Source organism: Microtus ochrogaster, linkage group LG1, assembly GCF_000317375.1.
Source record: "Microtus ochrogaster isolate Prairie Vole_2 linkage group LG1, MicOch1.0, whole genome shotgun sequence".
NCBI classification, from domain to species: domain Eukaryota; kingdom Metazoa; phylum Chordata; class Mammalia; order Rodentia; family Cricetidae; genus Microtus; species Microtus ochrogaster.
The window spans coordinates 31,729,646-31,749,806 of NC_022027.1; the positions used below are offsets into that span (position 1 = coordinate 31,729,646).

Genomic DNA, 20,161 nt, shown 5'->3' on the forward strand with positions numbered 1-20,161 from the left:
ATGTGTTTTAAAGCCTTTATAATTTATCTGACCAGAAGGGATCCTATATCTCTTAAGCAAACTTCATTAGGGTTTATAATCAAAGTATTCAGAGGTCTGGCTTTGGGTGGTTTGTGTTACCTTCAAAGAAGGGACCTGCCAGTTGAAATGAAGCCCCACGTTGAGTTCAGTTCTTGCGGTACAATTTAAGACAAGCTTCTCTCCCGCAGATAGCTCGATTCTATGAGGGGGGCTCAGCGTCACATCATAAATCCTATGTCCTGGAGCAAGGAAATGATAAAAACAGAAAGTGAGATGGAAAAGACATCAAGGGCTCGGCATACATCTTTAAAGTGGTGCGAGCGAGTGACATCACTTCTCTTTGGGGGACTCGCTGCTGCTGGATGGCTTTTAGGAAGAGGGTTTATGGTGACTCACAAATCACTATCTCCACTGTTTTCGCCAATGGAACCTGATGAATAATAAAGACTAGGCCAATGGGGCCCACTTGAGTAAATTGTTTAACTTTCCATTAAATGGATACAATTTAAAGAACTGGGGGAGAGCAGTGATCTGAATATTGCATTTTTCATAAAATGAGCTTTGGTGGTGATTTTTTTATTCTTGGCCTTGGCAGGAAAGGAGGAATACCCCCTTTCCCCCTGCTGCAATGGTTTGTCTGGTAGGGAAGGGCATTTGTAAGGAGTTGACCAGCACCATATCCTGAGCTAACATCTTCTTCCATATACCTTGCCCTTCGCCCTACACCTTCCTCTCCAGGATCTTCATGAAGAAAGCCACTCTTTATTAGTTGGCACTAATGGAACAGAAGGGAAATGCCCACTTACCTACAACCACAACTATGTATATGATAGACTGATAGGTCTCATTATTGATCTTTGCCTCGCAGAAGACCATGCCAGCGTAGCCGATCATGTAACTGGGGATAGTAAAGCCTGTCTCACTGTCCCAGGTGATTCTGTTTCCATCCGGGACAAACCTCCTTTCTGGATATCTCTGCATAACAACAAAGAAACAACGAACATTTACCCAGTGCTGTCCGAACTTGATGACCCCTGAAGGATCCATCTTACTTTCAAGAAGGTAAGTTGGTTTTGTTTGTGGTGCGGTTGACCCACTCTACGGGATCTTTGCAGTTCACTGTTGACATACATTGGAAGCAGGAAGGGCATTGGCAAAGAGGCTTACAACCATGGAAACGCAGGAGGTGACTGAAAAGGAGGCAACTCACTGCACAGAGCGACACGTTGAGGTTTGAAATGGACCCTCGGCACGGAACCACCACGGATTTGTTTTTGTTGTCGGTGATGTACACGATGTCATGCTGGTCACTGACAGAGGCAATGAATGGTGATCTGTAATCTGGAAGAAAAGTGAATTCTCCCAGTGAGGTGTTAGCAGGACAGTTGGAATTCCTGGGTCCATGAACCCTAACCGAATGACTAAATGATTGTCACTGACAACCGGCATGAGCAAAGATGCCCGTATCTTTGACTAGAGTCTGCGTGGAGATATCTGGCTCCAAAGCTATGGTCAAGGAAGGGGAGAGAAACATATACACACAGACACACATGCAGAGAGAGAGAGAGAGAGACAGACAGACAGACAGACAGACAGAGAAAGAGACAGAGAGAGACAGATAGACAGACAGACAGAGAGAGAGGAAAATCTAAATGTAAACTCCAACAATGATCTTAACTTCCCCACGTGGAGCATTAATAATAGTAGAATTAATTAATAGTAGAATCTATTTTAGAAATTCCATGCTTTAATAAATTATTATAATTTTTATAAAATAAACATTTTAAATTTAAATCCATACACTGAAACTATGAGTTTTATGATGCTAAAAATTTGTTTCTTTCAGTAGGCAAATAATATAAATAACCTGAAAAGAAACTGGAATCTTTAAGCTAAGAGAAAAGAGCAATTCCAGCGAGTCAAAAGAATGATTTCTATAACACCTAGAGACTGAGAGCTCCGAAGAGTCGCATACGCCAATGTTTAATAGCCACTGCATTTAGCTCAAGACTTAGAACTTACGAATATCTCTGACAATGAATATTTGGGAGACCACAATGCCAAAAGATTAAGCCAAAAGCCAGAGTGACTTGCTATCCTTCAGAGAGTATTCACACAGAGTCAGTACATGGCTGGGAATTTTCTCCATCCCCCAGAGACAGGGGACCTGGCCTGGTGTCATCACTTCAAATCTCAGAGATAACATCTCAGTTCCTACCTCCCACACATCTGATCAAGCCTTTTCAGAGGCGAAGAAAGAGTTAATGAAACCAAAGGGCAGAAGAGTAGCTAAGTCCTTTCAACAGCAAAGGTCTGATTTCCTCCCCAGCTGGAGAGCATAGACCACCCCCCCCCATGTCATAGCCATTACGGTATGAGGCCAAGGCCAACCTCCTGGCTCCATCCACCGCTAGGTGGGTCAGAGGACGGAGGAAGTGAAGTGGGGATCAGAAGGGGACATTAAAAACCTGTCCATAGGGAATAATACATTCAATGATTTCTTTCCTGTTGTTAAACTTCATGACCAAACTTTTGGATAACCCAACACAGAAGGCTAAGCTGAGGCGGGAGCAGAATTTCACGGTGTATCCAATAGCACTGAGAATACAGACAATCAGTTCTAGAGACCACCACTGTTGCTACTGCCTGCCCCCCACGTGCACATGTTAAGAGACAGACTATTTCATGACTTGCTTCATTTGGGGCAAGCCTGGAGAATCTAAACTAACCTCTTGACTTAAGGCTAAAGTTATTTGGTGGCTCAATTCTATTTCAGTAGCCCTAAAGGGGAAATAAACAAAGGGACACTAAACAACCACACATCCTCTCAAAATAAAATATTTACTGTAACCCATGAAATGACTTTTTTGCATGTCTCCAGGTTTCCTGACTCGGGGAGAAGGAAGTAACGAGATATTGTGGGAGAGGCTCATCTTGTAGCGTTTCCAGACAGGCCGAGAGCAGGAAATCCTTGCAGTCTTCTGAGAGAGCCGCATCTCCCAAGACTGTCAGATCAAAAGGAGCCAGACATTCCCTCAAGGTCCAAGCCTTGTCTCCCTCAGCTCTGTGGAGTGAGGAGGAGGGCACAGAACTCCATTTTAGACTTTTCTCACCCTAGGCAAAAAGAATACCCAACCACTGAGCATCCCCAGGGCACCCTGGATCACTGGGCTGTGGTCTTCCATAGACTGTCCCTACTGGAATGGAAGGGCAGATCTGCAAGGGTGCTGCCCTGATGAAGAGCCTTCCTGTCTGGTAATAGTGGCTTCTAGAAAAAAAATTAAAAGTAATTTTCACCTGTCTCAGATCCTCCAGGATGGGAGGTTGCATACAGATGAACAAATAAAATCCTTTGAAGATTCATCCTTCTCTGCAAGAAACACAGTGCAAGATGCCCATGCCAAACACAATGCAACCCGGGCTTGGAGAGATGGCCCAGCAGTTAGGTGCCCTGGGTGCTCCTGTGAAGGATTTGCATTCAGTTCCCAGCACCCATGGTGGCTCACAGCCATCTGTAACTCAAGTTCCAGTGGAGTCCAATGGCCTCTTCTGACTTCCACAGACAGCAGGCACCACACAGTACACATACATACACGCACCACTCTCATTCACACAAAAATCAAAAAACAAATACTATATAATGCAACCTTTATAATTCCTGAGAAGTGCATGCTATTACAGGCATCCCATAAATGAGGGCAGGTTTTTCACAAGAAAAGGTGGTGTGCCATTTTTAAAAATATAAAAGAGATCATGGTTCATGCTCTAAACATTGAATACATATTACACTGTAGTTCTCCTTATAAAGATGTTAAGTTTCACAACTTGCTCACAGAGCTAAACTGACCCTTTGATGTGAGGCAAAAGCTAAGTTAATCCTTTGACATAAAACGAGGGCTTTTATAAATCAATCCCAGATCATTAGCCCTCAAAGGTGAAGTGTACAAAAAAAGCCCACACAGATATTCATCCTCTCAAAATAAAACACACGCTCTAACTATGAAGTGACTTTCCCATGACTCTCCTTGCATCTCCCTGGAGCTGAGTCTAAAAGCCAGTCCTCTCAGATCACACAAGCAAAAACAAGAAATGCAGTCCTCGAGGGTTCTTTTGAGGGGGTGTAGGGCTTTGCACATGGGTGTGTGAATTTTTTTTTCTATAAAGTGTGAGTCTGGAAAGGAAAGATCTCATGGGGGAGGGGGAAAGGAAAACAGCCTCCAGAGTCCTTGGCTATTGCACTATGCATTCCTGCAGAAAGCTCCTCCCTGCTACAGATAACCTATCTCACCACAGAAGCCTTGCCATAATTCACCTCCCATCTCCCTAAGATCCCATCTCACTAAGATCCCAGGGGCTCAAACAGCTGAAGGCATTTTAGGAGTCCCTATAGCCCACGGCAGCTCACAGAGAACCTCAGAGCACCACAGAAAAGGGACCTAACTGAAGAAGAGAAACGCAGCTCAGACCGAAGCTCAGACTGTCATAGAGTCCTTTCTCAGAGGAAGCCTGGGAGAGAAGCTTTTATATTCCTTCTTGGCAAGCAGCCTTTCAACAAGCCTCCTGTTGGATCCAACTTTTCTTGGGCCTCTTGTGTTGTAGACCTGGTGAGTGGATGTGGAAAGTACATTCCGGCCCACTGCTTACCTTGAACGTAGACGTAAACAACGGAGGCCATGTCGACGTCCCGGTAGAAGCACTTGTAGGCTCCGGTATCGTTTACCACCACTTTTGGAACTCTGAGTGTCTTGCAGAAGACACTGTCGCTGCACTCAGTCACCAACACCCTTTCCTCAGAACCAAGCTGGTTGTTGGGCCAAAGCCAATCCAGGTCCCTCTCTCCCCTGAGAAAAATATCCCAGGGAAGTATTAATGTGACACTCCGTGGCACGAGGTTATGATGAAGAGAACGGGAGGTTTGGTTCTCACATGTATATAAACGCTCAGCAGACACTCTCAAGTTGACAGACACCGATTACAGTCTGCATGGACATGCCACAGAAGACCATACCCTCCATCTCAGAAGTCACCCACACGGTCATGTGTTTTCTGTTAGTTGACACATTCATCTTTCAGTAAATATTTTTAAGGCATATATGGTGGCTGAGCACCATTAAGGACAAAAATACCCGATGCTTTAAGGGACCAGGCATATAAGGCTCTGTGCTAGAACACTTGCCCAGTGCACACCAAGAAGAAATAAGTCAATTCCTTTATGGGTCCTCACTCTAATCGTGGGAGAAAGACAAGAGAGCACAAGTGCTTGTATAAAGGGTGGTGATTTAGGGCTTGAAGAAAAGTATGAAAGAAGCAAAGACCAGGGAGGAACTTGGCCAAGCTGGCCCTGCGCACATCAGGAGGTACCGCATTTCAAGCAGAACAGTAAGTGTGAAGGACAGGGACCAGTGCACATCTGGCGTGTTGGGGAGACAGCAGAGAAGCCAGAGTCATCATGGAGGTATGGGAGTGAGGGAGCAAAGAGGACACAGAGAGAAGAGACTCCTGGTACCTCGCAAGGGTCACATTAGATAGACAATACTTGTATTGCTTTGTAGTCAATAGGAATAAAACAGTGTGACCCACTGAGCCTTCCTTCAAAGAGCTTGAAACACTCACGACGTCACCTGTTCACTCCAGGGTTTGCCAAGAACATAAGAAGTGTTTCCGCCATTTCTAAAGGGAGGTGGGAACCTTTGCAGATCTTAAGTAACCTTTGTGTCTGAGAATAGGTAGAGGGAAATCTCTGGAAATGCCATGATTTATCGATGATAAACAGCTCCTGTTACAGCTTTCTGTTTCTGTTTTACTCCCAAAGGCTGGGTATTTGCAGACCTTAGATAAGAGGCCTAGGCCACATGCAACAACCTAAATCAGACCTGAGTTATTCTGTGGACTACTTGGTATTCCTCAGATATGAAGCAATGGCTACAAGCTGCGAGAGCTCTTTGCGGCACCAAGCACTCTTCTTAGATGCCTGGATCTATCACCATCTCCACCAAAACCAGGCAGCTCTGAAGAGACCTCCAGGTCTCTCATGACCACATCCACCGACACTTCCTCTAGGTTTCCTTTCTTGCCTCTTAGTTGAAACACAAATTTCAAAGGCCTCTTGTCAAAGAGTGCTGTTGCCCTGATTATCCAGATGAATAGCATGGCTTCTTGCTGGCAAGCAGAAAAGAGGCCCCGAACATCAAGGCAGAGTATGAGGCTCATGTTTTCAACAGGACATATGGTCAGGAATAGTATTGGCTAGAGACTAAGTTGCTGCTATAGACAGAATTTCATTTGTAGAATACAGTTCTTATAAAGGGCTAAAAAGTTGTCCAAAAGCCATTCTAACTGACATGAACATGGCTCAAACTTCAACTCTATGTCATAACAATATGTCCTTAACTTGACTGACTTATCAGTAGTCATAAATGTCTGTCACATGTCAGTTTGGCATCCATTTACATGTGTGCATGCTTGTGTGTACGTGTGTGTGTGTGTTGCACTTGTGTAAAAATGCTTGTACGTGTTGAAAAGGCCCAGAAAAAATAGTACAAAAGTTTGAAAAGACCTTTCTCATTGTTTCATTATTGCATGAGTTCTTAGAAGTCTCATGACTTATAAACAATTACAACAATACTATTATAATTCTTGAGTAATGGAAATTGTTGTGACCTCAGTAAACAATGCATCCTTTCACACAGGAAATCTGAATCTAAAGTGGATCCTTACCTGCAAGTAATCTGAAGGGTTTTATTTGCCAAGATTGTAAGTACGTCCTTTTGTGTGTTGAGCTTCGGCGGAGGGAGGGAATCGCCCGGCAAAACTAGAAACAAATTAGATAAGAGTCGGACCCAATAGGAAACACCTTCCATAAACAATGCACACTCTAAGTTTTAAATGGGCTCTTCAGCAATTCATTGTATAAAAGTGGAATTTGCTGCATGCCCCATTCCCAGTAAAAGTTCACAAGCTCTGTCATAACAGGAAGAATGGGCAGATGGTCACAAACCAACACAACAGTTCTGCAGTGCACGGCGCTAGGGTGGAGTTCCTGTTTTCCCTCCCTGCCAACTTCAAGGTCTTACAAAAGGATATGGGACATTGAAACCCGGTGAACCCCCATCTGATGATCTCAGGCCCTTGGGAAAGGACTCGCTGACATTTCTTGTAAAGCATAGGATATACACATCTGACTAAACTGCTGATTAATGCAAACTCCCCAGAGAGATTGCTATACAGCTCATCCCCCATACGGCCCCCCCAGAAGGACAGGAGCCACTGTGACCTTGTCCTATTGTCTCTTATCATGCTGTGTAGCAGATTTCCTTTGGTGACTGAGCTGCAAACACTGAGGTAGCGGCTCCTAGAGACAGCACATTTAAATGAAGGAAAATAAACTGAGGAAGAGAAATGTTTCTCAAATTCATGTATGCATGCATATTAATATATTTTTTCTCTGAGCAGAACTATAAATAGTGTAGCTCTAATGAGTTACAATGGGGGGGGGAGCTCTCAACTCATTAATCAAAGCTCTGAGCTCATCCCAACACAAAGCTCCAGACACAAGATGCGTGCTACCTACAGATGACAATGCAGAAAGACATCATGAGAGATACACATCACAGCAAGATAACTAGTTTTCAGGCACCTAAATGTAAAGTGTCGTCAGGCACGTTAAAAGCATGAGAAAAAGCAAAGTTGCCCACCACGCCAAGGAATATCAAAATCTTCCAGCTCTCAGCGTGAAAAGCAACTGACCTGGCTAGCCTGGTGGTGCACACCTGGAAGGCCAGCTTTCAGAGGAACAAAACATGAGGGTCCTAAGTTTGAGGCTAGCCTTGGCCACATAGTGCGACTGTCTCAAAGGAAAAAATAACTAATTAATACCAGGCAGCCGTCCAGGCTTTCTAATTCACACCAGCCAAGAGCAGATGACTCTTAGGGCCTCAGCTGGCATTGACATTGTTGGGCAAATAAGAGCCCGTGAACAAATACGAGGCCCTGTGAATAGAGAGAGCACAGGCAAATAGCCGGTGCCATGACGCCGTGGCCGCTATGTGGACAACTGGAGGCAGGCAGTTAACCGACAGCACGGGTTCTCGCACACCTACACAGATGTGCGAAGCAATCCATGGCCAAAGCACCCCGAACACAACCAACCTAATTTGATGTACACACGCTGCAGATAGAACTTTAGATAGGTTGATTGATGACATATTTTCAAACACTGGAAATGAAGTGATATGAATAAATCTCAGAAGGTAGTTGACAGTGTTAATGACATGCATTTGGGCAATGGTTCTGAACTTTATGCAGTGTTTGGATGTTCCCAGGTCTGCAAACATGCATTTTAAATGCTGTTTAACATGACTGTGTCACCAGTGCTCCGTGGAGCACCCTGAGGCCAACTGCAGAACTGGGTAGTCACACTCAACCCATCCATGTGACACTTTTCAGTCCAGAAGATGTCATGGCCCTCCACCTAGGCAAGCAATTAAAATGTTCATAAACCAGTCTTCCAATGATGGAACGCTACTTTGTTTGAGAAGCAGAAAATAAAAACAGTTTATTTGGTAAATAGATTTTAAACGTGACTGAGAAACCTTAGCCCCAAAACAATAACTGACTACAGCTCTCATGATGAGCAAATGAAAAAGAACCCGTCAGTTGGGCAGATGCGTGAGGGAAAAACGTGTAGTAAATACCTAGCCATTCAATAATATGTATCCACCCACCTCTGCAGTCAAAGACTTCTATTCTTCAGCGCTGGGAAGCAAACCCAGACCGTGAGCGTTGTATCACTGATCTACATGCCCCAGCCATGAGAGCCTCTTGACTGTCTCTATAGTAAAGTGCACCCAGAGATTATCTTAGACTGCGGGCATATTAGCTATGTTCATCTTTAAAAGACATCCCATTCATAAGAAGCCAAAGGCAACACCACGCTATTTTAGGGATCGATCCACAATCACAGCTAGTCAGCAGGGTTATCAATAATAATTGGAGAGTTACATCAATGACTAATACCCCCCCCCCATTGGAGCTCATTCATTTTCATTGGCAAGTTTGGCTTCTCTCCCCTAGAAAGTTCATTCTGACTGGAAGAGGTACATATCCGACTGCACAATAAAAGCCCTTTTATGTTCGAAACCCATAACCAGCATTAATTAATTTGTGCACTGTTATCCTTCCCGCTCGACGACGAGAAGGAAAAACAACAGCAGCTCTGTCTCTAGAATTCGATGGCACCAATTATAGTCCAATCCAATTAAGCAAGTCACACACTCCAAAAGGGCAGCCTCCGTTTTATTCAGGGAGCCGGGCTGCTGTTAAACTGCTGCACTAGGAACACCCCAGGCTTCAAAGCAGCTCACTTCTTTGTGGGACGCAGGGCAAGCACATGTTCCAGACTGTCTTTCTCTTCCCAGAAAGGGGGAGAGTGGGGGGTTTGTCAGGGACAAATGAGCACCCATGACAGAACCGGCCTGATGAACTGAGTCATTATGAAGAAAATTCAATAACTGTGGCCAGATGATCTTGGTACTGTACATCAGCGCCAGTGTTTTTAAGGCAAGCAATTCTCTTCTGGGGCAAGGGATGTTTGTACAGAATTGAGTTTTTACTTTCTGACCCTCTGTTCTTCAATGGGTGAGACTGGGAAAACTGCAGACTGAGGAAGAAGAGTGGGAAGGAAGGGAATGGGAGGGGAGGGAAAAGGAGGGGAGGGAGGGGAATGGATGGGAAGGGAAGTTATACCAAGAACCCAAGAGCATGACTGCTACTAACCTTGAAGCAGAGGGCAAGATTAAGTGATATGAAAAGTGGCGCTATAACTCAGTGCCAAACCCAAGAGATTTCTGAAATTCGGTTTCTGACTCTGAGTTTACCCTGGGACCAAACGCTTTGGGGTATTAAGTAGATAGTTACTTTAAGAGACCCGGAGTAACTGTCACAAAAGAGGGGGCCGCCTCTTGTTCCTGCGAGGAAAGTAGTGTTCTGCACAAAAGAAAGCTGGGGGAGGAAAGTTTCGCCCTATGAAGAGACCTCATCTCACTTAGTCGGTGCGCTCAAGCCCAGGAGCTAAAGCCCAGAAAGCAGGGGGCGGGTTCCCTGCTCCACTCTGTGGAGGCTCGGCCGGGCCCGGAGTGCAGAATGCCACGCAGGGCGCCCGGTTTGCGCTCGCTTGCAGGCATTTCACTGCCTGTTCTTGCCTGTGGAGGCATCTCTTGCCCCTGCTCAGAGCGCCTTCCCACTCCAGCCTCCCCAGCGCCCTAGGCTGTGTCGGCTCTGCACCACAGGTCCCACCAAAACCCTGGGGAGATTAGAGTTCGGGCTAGAGCTCTGGAGACCATCCACTGGCTTGGTCGTTTCGGGCCAGTCTTTGAACCTGTTTTCCCGTTGATAATGAAAGGACACCAAAGGGCAGCTCCCTAGTTCTCTCCGAGTTAGATCTCTTCTCTCGCATCCCCGCTCTCCGCCCGCACCCTGCTTCGCCGCCTTACTTTCAGAGAGTATGCTCCTTACCCACAGCGGCGGCCTGGGTCTCCACGCAGAGCCACAGAGCGACAGCTAGCAGCGCTTTGCTCCCCATCCTGCACCTCGCGCTGGGCACAGAGCCCAGTTCTCAGGCACGGACTCTTTTCTCGGTCCCTGGACCCGCAAAGAAGTCACAGAAGCGATACGCGCCCCGCAGGGCAGGACCGGGGAGAGCGCGGGGCAGGGGCGCCCTGGCTCCGGCCACAACAGCAGAGGTATCTGCGGACACTGGCCAGCCAGGTTATCCCGACTTCGGGACGCAATCTGAGCTTTCTGTTCTGCCAGGTAGCGTCCTGCGCGACCTACACTCTCTTGGGGTCCCGAGGACTCAGGGTAGAGCGCGAGCGCCCGCTAAACTCTAGAGCACAGGGGCGGGGTCACTGCTGGGAGGGGCGGGGACTCCTCGCGTCCGGCAACACCCCTCCCTGGATACCAGGTTTGGATTTCCCGGTTTCCCACGCCCACTCCCCAACTAGCCCGGAACTGTGCCCGTCGGCAAGTCGCCCTTGGGAGAAAAACTGGACGCAGCTCGGTTTCTGGTGGAAGTAAAATGTAGCCAGGAACGGGTTTTTGAGACACTTGCTGTCCCCAGGAACCTGGAAAACATCACCGAGGCACAAGGCCACTGCGCCCTCCTTAGGCGCCTCCAAGTGCAGAACTCAGCTCGCTGCAGTAGCTGAGCGTCTCAAGAGACCCAGAATCCGTGGCAGGTTGGAGCATAGGAACACTGGACCTAGAAGAATTTAGGGCACCAACTTGGCAGTGAGTTGGCCAGAACTTGGGAGTTTTGTTTTTATGGTCCTTTGTCCAGCTGAGCCATAGTTTTAAATTTCCCGTCGGATGCCTTAATTAGATAGGTGCTTATACTGGTTGCCAATGCCCCTACCGTTTTCTCATCCATCGGGCAATTTCAAATCTGAAGTTACCTGCTTAGCTCTAGAAGACATTTCGACTGGGGACTCCCGGGGTAGTTGCAGAGCAATGAGCACTGGTCCTGGTTCTGCAGCTACTAGAATACTTTGTTTGGTCCACCGGGTTCCATGACCACGGTCCCCTAGGGGACCTTTGGCCGAGCCTTTTTCAGAGCTGATCTTTCAGTCAAGATACTCTTCAGCGGAAGAGAAACAGGCATTTCTCTGCTGGAGTGTCACTGCAGTACCGAAGGGGCAGGCGGTCTCTGGGAGAACAAACCTACTTTCTCCATCTATGTAGACTTCAAGTAGCGATTGTAGAGGAGCTGCGGCTCCTTCATGACCACTTTCATTCCTACATTTCTTTCCATTCCTTCCACACCTCGGAAGTGACAACAAATATCCTGTAACATCTTTCATTCCCGACTCTAACCAAATGCTTTTATAATGACAGGCTAAATGACAGCAGGATAAAGAGATAAGATTATTATTTCTGTATCTAATCTAAGCTACATTAATATAACATTAATACACATTAATGCACAAATATACAATTAATGTAACATGATACTTTTTTAAAGAGAGGAGAAACAGTTGCCCCTTTATATGAATGTGTATTAGCCTGAAGTATTGTGCTAGAAGCAGGTGCCAAGACAGGGAGATTTTGTTGTTGTTGTTTCTTTGTTTCCCATGTTCACAGTAAAAAAAAAAAATGTTTCAACACACAGTTAATTCTTCATGGTGGAATTATGCTAGAAAAACATGAAGATGCTTGGTATGGGCATCTTCCTTCGGTGGAGACACGCAAATTCTGTGCACGTTTAGTTTGCTATGTATTGCATTCTTTGTTCACAAAGGGAAACTCCATATGAAGGCTGTTTGGAGCCTTCCCTGTTTTCCCTTTACAGTGCACCCACGGAGAACATTTTCAAGGCTCTGTCCATTTCTTCTTAATGGTGTTCTGCTGTGTGTGCAGGTGTGCTTTTATCTGAGACATGTTTATTATGAACAAGGTAGAACACTGAAGGGAACTTCCCTTCCTGGACAGTAAAGCAAAGGAACTAAAACACACCTCAGAAAATGATCAAGGAATGGCTGTGTCAGCTCTGGGTAAAGGAGGTGAAGGTGGATTCTGGCTTGGACAAGGTAGGCTTTCTCCGTCACGGTCCCCAAACAAGACTTGTCTTGAAACCTTATTTGCTAATCTGGATACTTCCTTGCCCATGTTTTACATAAGAAGATAGTGTCTTCTCTAATACAAACCAGAACCCGCAGGCCCAAGGTAATAGCCCCCTTTAGAAGTCTTAGAGGAAATAAGGCATCTTTGATGGCTACGGGACCCAAATTTGACAGAACCCTAGTGAAATCAGTCCACCATATTCCCTCCCTCACACACTGAGAAATGTTTTGCGTCCATCAGAAGAAAAGAAAGGGAGGAACAAGTTCTGTTTGAAAAGGAAGAAGGAAAGAAAGGGGGAAAGACAGAGGGAAGGATATGGGAATGGTTCGTTTCTGGAGTTGCTGTGCATGCATAAAATCCCAAGTTTGAGCTTCCAGACTCATGTTTAAAAAGGCAGGCGTGGTGCCAGGCTTGTTATCCCAGTGCCTAGGAAACAGGGATACAAGGAGCCCCGGTTCCCCTTCTCATCCCCCACCCTAAGACTAGATGAGTTAGCTGATGACTTTCAAGCCAGTGGGAGACACTGTCTCAAAGCAGAAACTCTTGAGAAATGATAGTCAAAGTTTACCTCTGGCAGGATGAGGCACTCCCATCAACACTGGGTCTCCACACGTCATGAGTCGGTACACACGTGCACGTGCACACACGTGTACACACATATACACACACACAATTGTCCGATAACACTCCCTATTTGGATACACAATAGGAAACGGCATTAAGCAGTACCCAGAAAAATCACACTGAACAAATTCCAACATTTAGAAAGTGCTTGCCGCAAAGGTAGGTGGGAGAGAAGAAATATTTGCTTGTTACATATTTTTCCAAGAAATCTTTTCCACGACTGAAATATGACAAGCTATTTTTTTTTCTTGTGTCTGCTGTGGTTTCAAGCATTACCATTAGTCAGTTACATATTTGCATGACACTTCCTTATGTTTACTTCGTTTAATTGCTTTCCCATGTTTTCAAGTGCTGGGACTTAAGGGAGCATAGGACTACCTTGCCAGCTGTCGGCTGGGTTTATAGCCCATCGACGCTTGCAGCTGTTGCACTCTGCAAGTTCTCAAGCGCTGTTTTCTTCTCGCTCTCAGACTTCTGCTTCTCCCCAAACGGAGTTTACTCCCTGTGCGGCTTACACTCTTCCCTGAAAGCATACATGTTATGTTCGAGGAAAGGAAGACTCAGCTACGTGCCCCACAGGTTTCGTCAGAGCTCAGTTCTCCCCGTAATATCTTACAGTGGAATAAGCATTTTAAGGACATGCCATCCTTGTGAGACAGACAAAATGTCTCTTCATCACTTGCTACCTGTAAAGGAAAAATGTTGGCACTAGGGACATAGGCACCCATGTGCCTACCACCAAACACTTTCCTATAGTTACTTGGAACTTTTTCAAAAACAAAACAGATAAATTAGACATTTTAAAGTAAAGATGGAGAGCTGGCTCAGCATTCAGGGTGCTTGCTGCTCTTCTACGAGACCCTAGTGTTGCTCCCAGCATCCATACCAGGGAGCTCACAGCCCAGGTGTAACTACAATTCCAGGGAAATTGTTGCTCTGGTTTCCATGAAAACACACATACATGTCCTCCCCACGCACATATACAAATACAAATAATAAAATAAATGTTTCTTTAACAATGCATATAAAAGATACGGGGAGCTTAAACAACTGAAAATCCACACAGCACCAGATAAAGATGCCAGAAAATGTAAAGGTAGCCAGCGTTCGGACAGACATAGTTTTGAAAGCTGAGCTTCATTCTTGCCTCACCCTTAAGACAGTCCACAAGGGTAGTAAACACTACTAGCAATAGTAGAGGGAAAGAAAAAGTTATTCTCTATGTAAGAACATGTCCCCCTCCCTTCTCAGTGCTGTGCAAAAGAAAGAAGTGCCACACCAGTTTTTTAACATCAAGTATATATATATTTTCAAATAACTGTTTTAGATTGATTTTTTTAATGTGTGTATTTTGCCTTCACGTACATATGTGACTGACATTCTCAGAGGTCAGAAGAGGGTGTCGGAGCCCCTAGAACTAGAGCTACAGATGTGAGCTGCCATGTGCATGGTGCTGGAAACTGAACCCAGGACTTCTGTAAGGAAAAGTGTCCTTAACAACTGAACCATCTACCCGGCTCCATCAAGCATCTTTCCTCACTATCAGAATGTTGAAAGTCAAGACACTGTGCGTTTAAAATTAATATCAAAATAAATGCATTTAGGAACAGTCTTTACATGACAGGCATTTTTCTTCATTGATCTTATTTACTGCTCAAACTAACCGAATAGAAAATACACTGTATAATCTCATAGAATGGGGGAAGGCATTTAGGAGGCCTACGTAGCTTTCCAATATCCCACCATTCTAAGTTGCTGAATAAGATTTTTAAAATAGATGTTAAGCATTCAAGACCTTTAAGCTCATAGTTTCTTACAGATGACTGACCTCACACAAGGATAAGGCCAAGCGAATTGAATCGGTGCCTCTGACTTCCTCTTGCCTGCCTGTAAGCTTTTCTGTTGTTGCAATAAAGCACCATGACCAAGGAGACCTACAGAAAAGACTTTGAGTTTACTGCTCCAGAGGGTTGAGAATCTACTAGGGTGGCCAGGCCTGACAGTAGGAGCAGGAATCTGAGGGCTCACCAGGTCAAACACAAGCAGGAAACAGAGGGAGAATGAGGTAGTAGGTGAAGCTTTATAATCATCAAGCCCCACCCTGGTAACACTTCCTAGAGCAAAGCTGCACTCCTAACCTCCTCCCTCCACGCACTGTGGACTAAGCATCCAGCTATCTGAGCCTATGGTGGACGTTCATGTCCAAACCACTACATTTTCCTTAAATGATCTATTTTCCTAGAAAGATGGTGGGCTGGGAGTGACTTAGGGGAGGGACTCGGAGATGCTGGATCCAGAAAGAAAGGCGAGTCATCAGGCTGCCTCCACCAGGGAGCTCACGTCAGCTCTTCCTCTTCTACTTAGCCTTCAAATGACCAGTCTTCTCCAGCAACAGAAGAGCAATCTCTAGCAACTTTGTGAAGTTCTTTTCTGCAAAAACAAACAAAACAAAACAACAACAACAACAACAGCAACAACAACGTCGTTTGTCCTCCTGGATATCTTTTAACATCCAGCTGAAATGTGAGACCCAAGTAATGTCTTGCCTTTTCTTCTTTTCTTTTTTTTTTCTCTTCTTTTTTTATTTCTTCTCTTTCTCTTTCTATTTTCTCTTTCTTTCCATTATTCCCTCCTCTCTCCTTCTTCTCTTTTTTCTTTTACACTTTATTATCTTACTTCATATGTGGATCAATCACTCACCTGCATGTACGTCTGTGAACCAAATGGGTTCTTGATGCTCACAGAAGTCAGAAGACATCATCAGATCCCTTGGAACCGGAGTTACAGATGGTTGTGAGGCACCATGTAACTGCCAGGAACTGAATCTAGGCACTCTGGAAGAACAGTCATTGCTCTTATCAGCTGAACCATCTCTCCAGAGATCTTCCTGGAACTCTCCCATAAAAATCAGCCAGGGAAGTAATTAAATTTAAAAGGATGATTATTAATATATAGTAAAAAATGGTAAAGGGCATAATAATGAATGTTAATAAAATCTACCTTTATATGTTATAAAACCTGTGATGAATGTCTAATTAAACAGAGGTATAAAGATACTATGGAATTTGGGCTAGCATGATGGCTCCACAAATAAAGGCACTTGCCATAACGCCTGGCAGCTTGAGTTGGATCCCAGAAGTTGGATGGCAGAAGGAGGGAACTGACTCTTACAAGCTGTCCCTGACCTCCACGTATGCACGGGGTCATGCAGGCATGGACACGCAAATAAAATACGAAAGCGGGAGAGGTGGCTGGTGCGATGTCTCAGCAGTTAAGAACACTTGTTGCTCATGAGAGGACCCAGGTTCGGTTCCCAGCATCCACAAGCTGGCTCACAACTCCAAGGTCCCCTTCTGATCTCTGTGGGCACCAGACACGCATGTGATGAACTACATACATTTAGACAAAGCACCCACGCATAAAATAAAATAAATAAACCTTAAACATGCTTCTTGGAAAAGTTTTGAAAATAAATAGAATAAGTAAATGTGTAAAAGAAAAAATGAAGATATTGTGGATCTAAAATCACATGTTCCAGCTATATAAAAATGTACTTCATATAGTGACCTTTGCATTCACATTTAGAAGATAGTCGTGCATAACCAATTATGTACTGAGTTTCCACTTTATCTTAAACACCTTGATATAGACCATTTTATTAGTCACAGAACCAGGGGATGGCTGTCCCTTTGCTACACACCCAGCACTTGTACGATATGTGGTAATGCAGCTGTAGGTTTTGGGAAACTTTCTCTCTCAATAGCAGAGATTAGGCCAGGTCCGTTCCACATTCCTCTTGGTGCGTTAGTTAGGACTGTGTTTGTTCTCGCGTTCATTTCCGCTGCCCCTGATTCTCCTCCATCTCCTACCACTCCCAATCACACGGCTCTGGAGCCCCCTCACAGTTGTCTCTGATGACAACAGCCTGCTGATGGATGTGAAGCTATTCAGTGTCAACCAAGATAAAGAGCCTTTGTAACTAGCAGTAAGGGTAGATTGAAATGCCTTTTTATTTTAAGTGAGAAAAACCAGCATTATAGTACTCATATGGACTATATAAGAAGTACGATTTGTATCTCAGGTCTCTGCCATTTGCAGACTGCAACCATTTTCCAGTGTATTACCCATCATCCTTCTTAAAGCTATCAGGTCTTCAAAGGACTAAACATACCCAGAGATAACTTCTATATTCTAAGCAGCAACCAGTTATTAATCTCTGCCCAGAGTGTCCTCAGCATCCTCCATCTCACCGTTACCTGTAAGGACAGGGTTTGCCACATCCATCTTGCTCACATCCCTTATAAGCCGGCCTACACACTCAGAGATGAATTGCATGCTGTGAGTTGAATATGAAATGTCCCCTCTGAGGCTCAAGTGTTTGAACACTTGGTCCTAAGCTGGTGGCACTATTTGGGAACACTGTAGAGCCTGTAGGAGGTGGAGTCTCACTAGAGAAAGTACATCACTAGCTGTGAGCCTTGAGAGCTCAACCCGGCCCCACTTCCTATTCTTTTCTTCCTGATGCAATGTATGCAGCCAGGGTCATGCTCCTGCCGCCATGCCTCCCTTGCTACGAAGGACTATATCTCCTCGGCACTGTCAGCCATAATAAACCTTTTCTCCCATAGTTCATGCAGGGGCGTGCAAAAACGTCAGGTACAGGACACACAGCAATGTTGAAAGCAACTAAGACACTGTTAACCTGCAATAGTATTTACGTTTCTACAGAATAAAGATGATGTTCTGCAGGGACGTTGCTCCCCCCGCATTGTTACTCAGTGGCGGCAGAAAGTTTTATGTTCCTTGTCTCTAAATTCACTTACTCTCCAGAATTTCCAAAATGTTGGCGCACGGTCCCTCGAGGCACAAATAAAACTTCTCTTTGTGCAGTGTCTCTGAACATTCATTGCTAACGTCTCACTGCCTTTGTGCACGTGATGAGCCAATCGACTCATCGGGGGAAATGCCTCCCAGAGAGACATGCTCGAAAGTGAAAAACACGGCTCTGGATGTAGCTGATAATCAGCCAGAAGTAGGTCAGGCTGGGTCTCGGCAGATGAAAAGCCCCAGGGAGTCGTTTCACGCGTCTGACTCCATAACATAAATAGAAGTTCCAGATGCAGCATGCACAAGCCTAGTAGGAAAATGCTGCATCAAAAGTTCTGGACGGGGAAAATGTCTTTTGGCATGTACGTTTCACTCCTCCTAACAAAACTGGACTTGCTTCTCCAGAAAGCTTCCTACTGCCTGGGGAAGGTTTCTGAAGGAGAAGAGGTCATCCTTCAGCCTCTTTCCTCAAATGTAGCTGCCTCTTCTCGGTCTTCACAGCGCCCAGTGTGTCCTAAGCATTCATCACACTGTCTATCGGCCTTGGAATTGCACCTTAGTTGAGGTGCGTGCAAGAAAGAGCCCCGGTCAGTCGTCCTCATCAGCTTAGACCATAAAACCCAATATGGACAAGTTCAACAGAACCACCATATACAGGCTGCCCATGCATGCTTCAGCATTGCCAGGGCATAAATTTCATTTTTTTTAAGTGTATGTACCCATCCAGCCAGTGTCCCTTGCTGGCTTTGACTCTAGAGTTCAACCATAAGGACGGGATTCACCAGATACGTCTTGTTCATTCACTTTAGGCTTTGCAACTTCTTCAGGGACCACATTTCCGTGTCTTTATCTTCGGTATGCAGATAGCCTGTAAGCGAAGCTGGCCAACTCTGGAGTCCTTCCAAAGCTCCAAGTTCTAACCTCCGATCCTTTCTGGACATCCTTGTGGGTGATTCTCTCCGGTTGCTTAAACCCAGAATGTCCAAAGCAGAGTTCTTTGGCTCTTTCCAGCTTCGCTTTTCCTTCACCCTACTCCAGCTCAGTGTTCTTCTAGAGCGCCAGGCTTGCTGAGGAAACAACTTTCCCTACAGAGTGGTCACACCATCCCCTAACTTACTTTTTGTTCTTGTTTTGAGACAGAGTCTCACTATGTAGCTTTGGCTGTTCTGGAACTCGCTCTGTAGACCAGGATGGCCTTGAACTCACAAAGATCCGCCTGCCTCTGCCTCCAGTGCTGGGATTAAAGGCATAGGTCACCACACCCAGCCCTACTTTACTTTTTAACAGCAAGATATTAGAGATTTATCTACACAAACACCAGAGATTTAGGCTTTAAAAGTCATACTCAGGCACTAGATACACTATTACTCGTTTTATATTAGTTCATTAGATAGCTGTTGTGTTGTTGTATTTTAAATGTATTCAGTTATTTATGATTTATTGGATGATCTATTTATTAATGTTAATTCAAAGCTTCCCTATTCTGGCTACATGTCAAGATTTCTTAGGCTGTAGAACTTTTTTAAAACACCTGTTCCTGTTATCTTTCTACATTTAAATTAAAATCTCCGGGAAGAAAGCCTGCTCGAGAGATTTGTTTATGCCTTTGCTTTCTAACGTGACTCTATGACATCACATAAAATTCTCATTCCCGGGATGATCCTTCTAAAACTTGGGTGTGGAAACACAAGCCTTCCAGGATTGTTTTATTCATTGGTGCTAGAAGCTCAGAGAACATTCTAATAAGTATTAAAAAAAAATGAGATGTTTTTCAAATGTAACTCTTATGAGCAAAATCATTTATTCTTTAAGTCAGGCAAAATTATTGATTCTTTTAAGTAGTGTCCACCCCCTGAAAATCTGTTTGATTGGATTTGAGCCCCAAGTGGATCTGAATGTGTCTGCCGGGCTTCAGGACAGCTCTCCAGCAGAACTCACTGCAGTCGGATCGGAAAGCATCTTCAAATGCTTCACATTCCTGCTCAGCGTCTGACAGCACAGAATGTTCCCAGTTCCCACTAAAAAAAAAAATGTTAAGGAAGTACAAGTTGGAAATCAACAGTCTGGAAACACC

At 44.9% G+C, this 20,161-nt stretch overlaps 1 protein-coding gene across 1 annotated transcript in view; it reads right to left on the bottom strand.

Annotated features, from left to right (window-relative positions):
* The window catches only part of Kdr (kinase insert domain receptor), a 44,364-nt gene extending 33,500 nt beyond the window's left edge, over nt 1-10,864 (bottom strand). Inside the window, exons 1-6 of the mRNA XM_005359364.3 lie at nt 10,534-10,864; nt 6,739-6,832; nt 4,666-4,862; nt 1,232-1,362; nt 828-996; nt 121-260 (exon numbers count right to left, since the gene is read on the bottom strand). Coding sequence (XP_005359421.1) covers nt 121-260; nt 828-996; nt 1,232-1,362; nt 4,666-4,862; nt 6,739-6,832; nt 10,534-10,600 — 798 coding nt within the window. The 5' untranslated portion in view covers nt 10,601-10,864. The remainder of the gene's footprint in view (nt 1-120; nt 261-827; nt 997-1,231; nt 1,363-4,665; nt 4,863-6,738; nt 6,833-10,533) is intronic.
* Nucleotides 10,865-20,161: the final 9,297 nt, after the last annotated feature.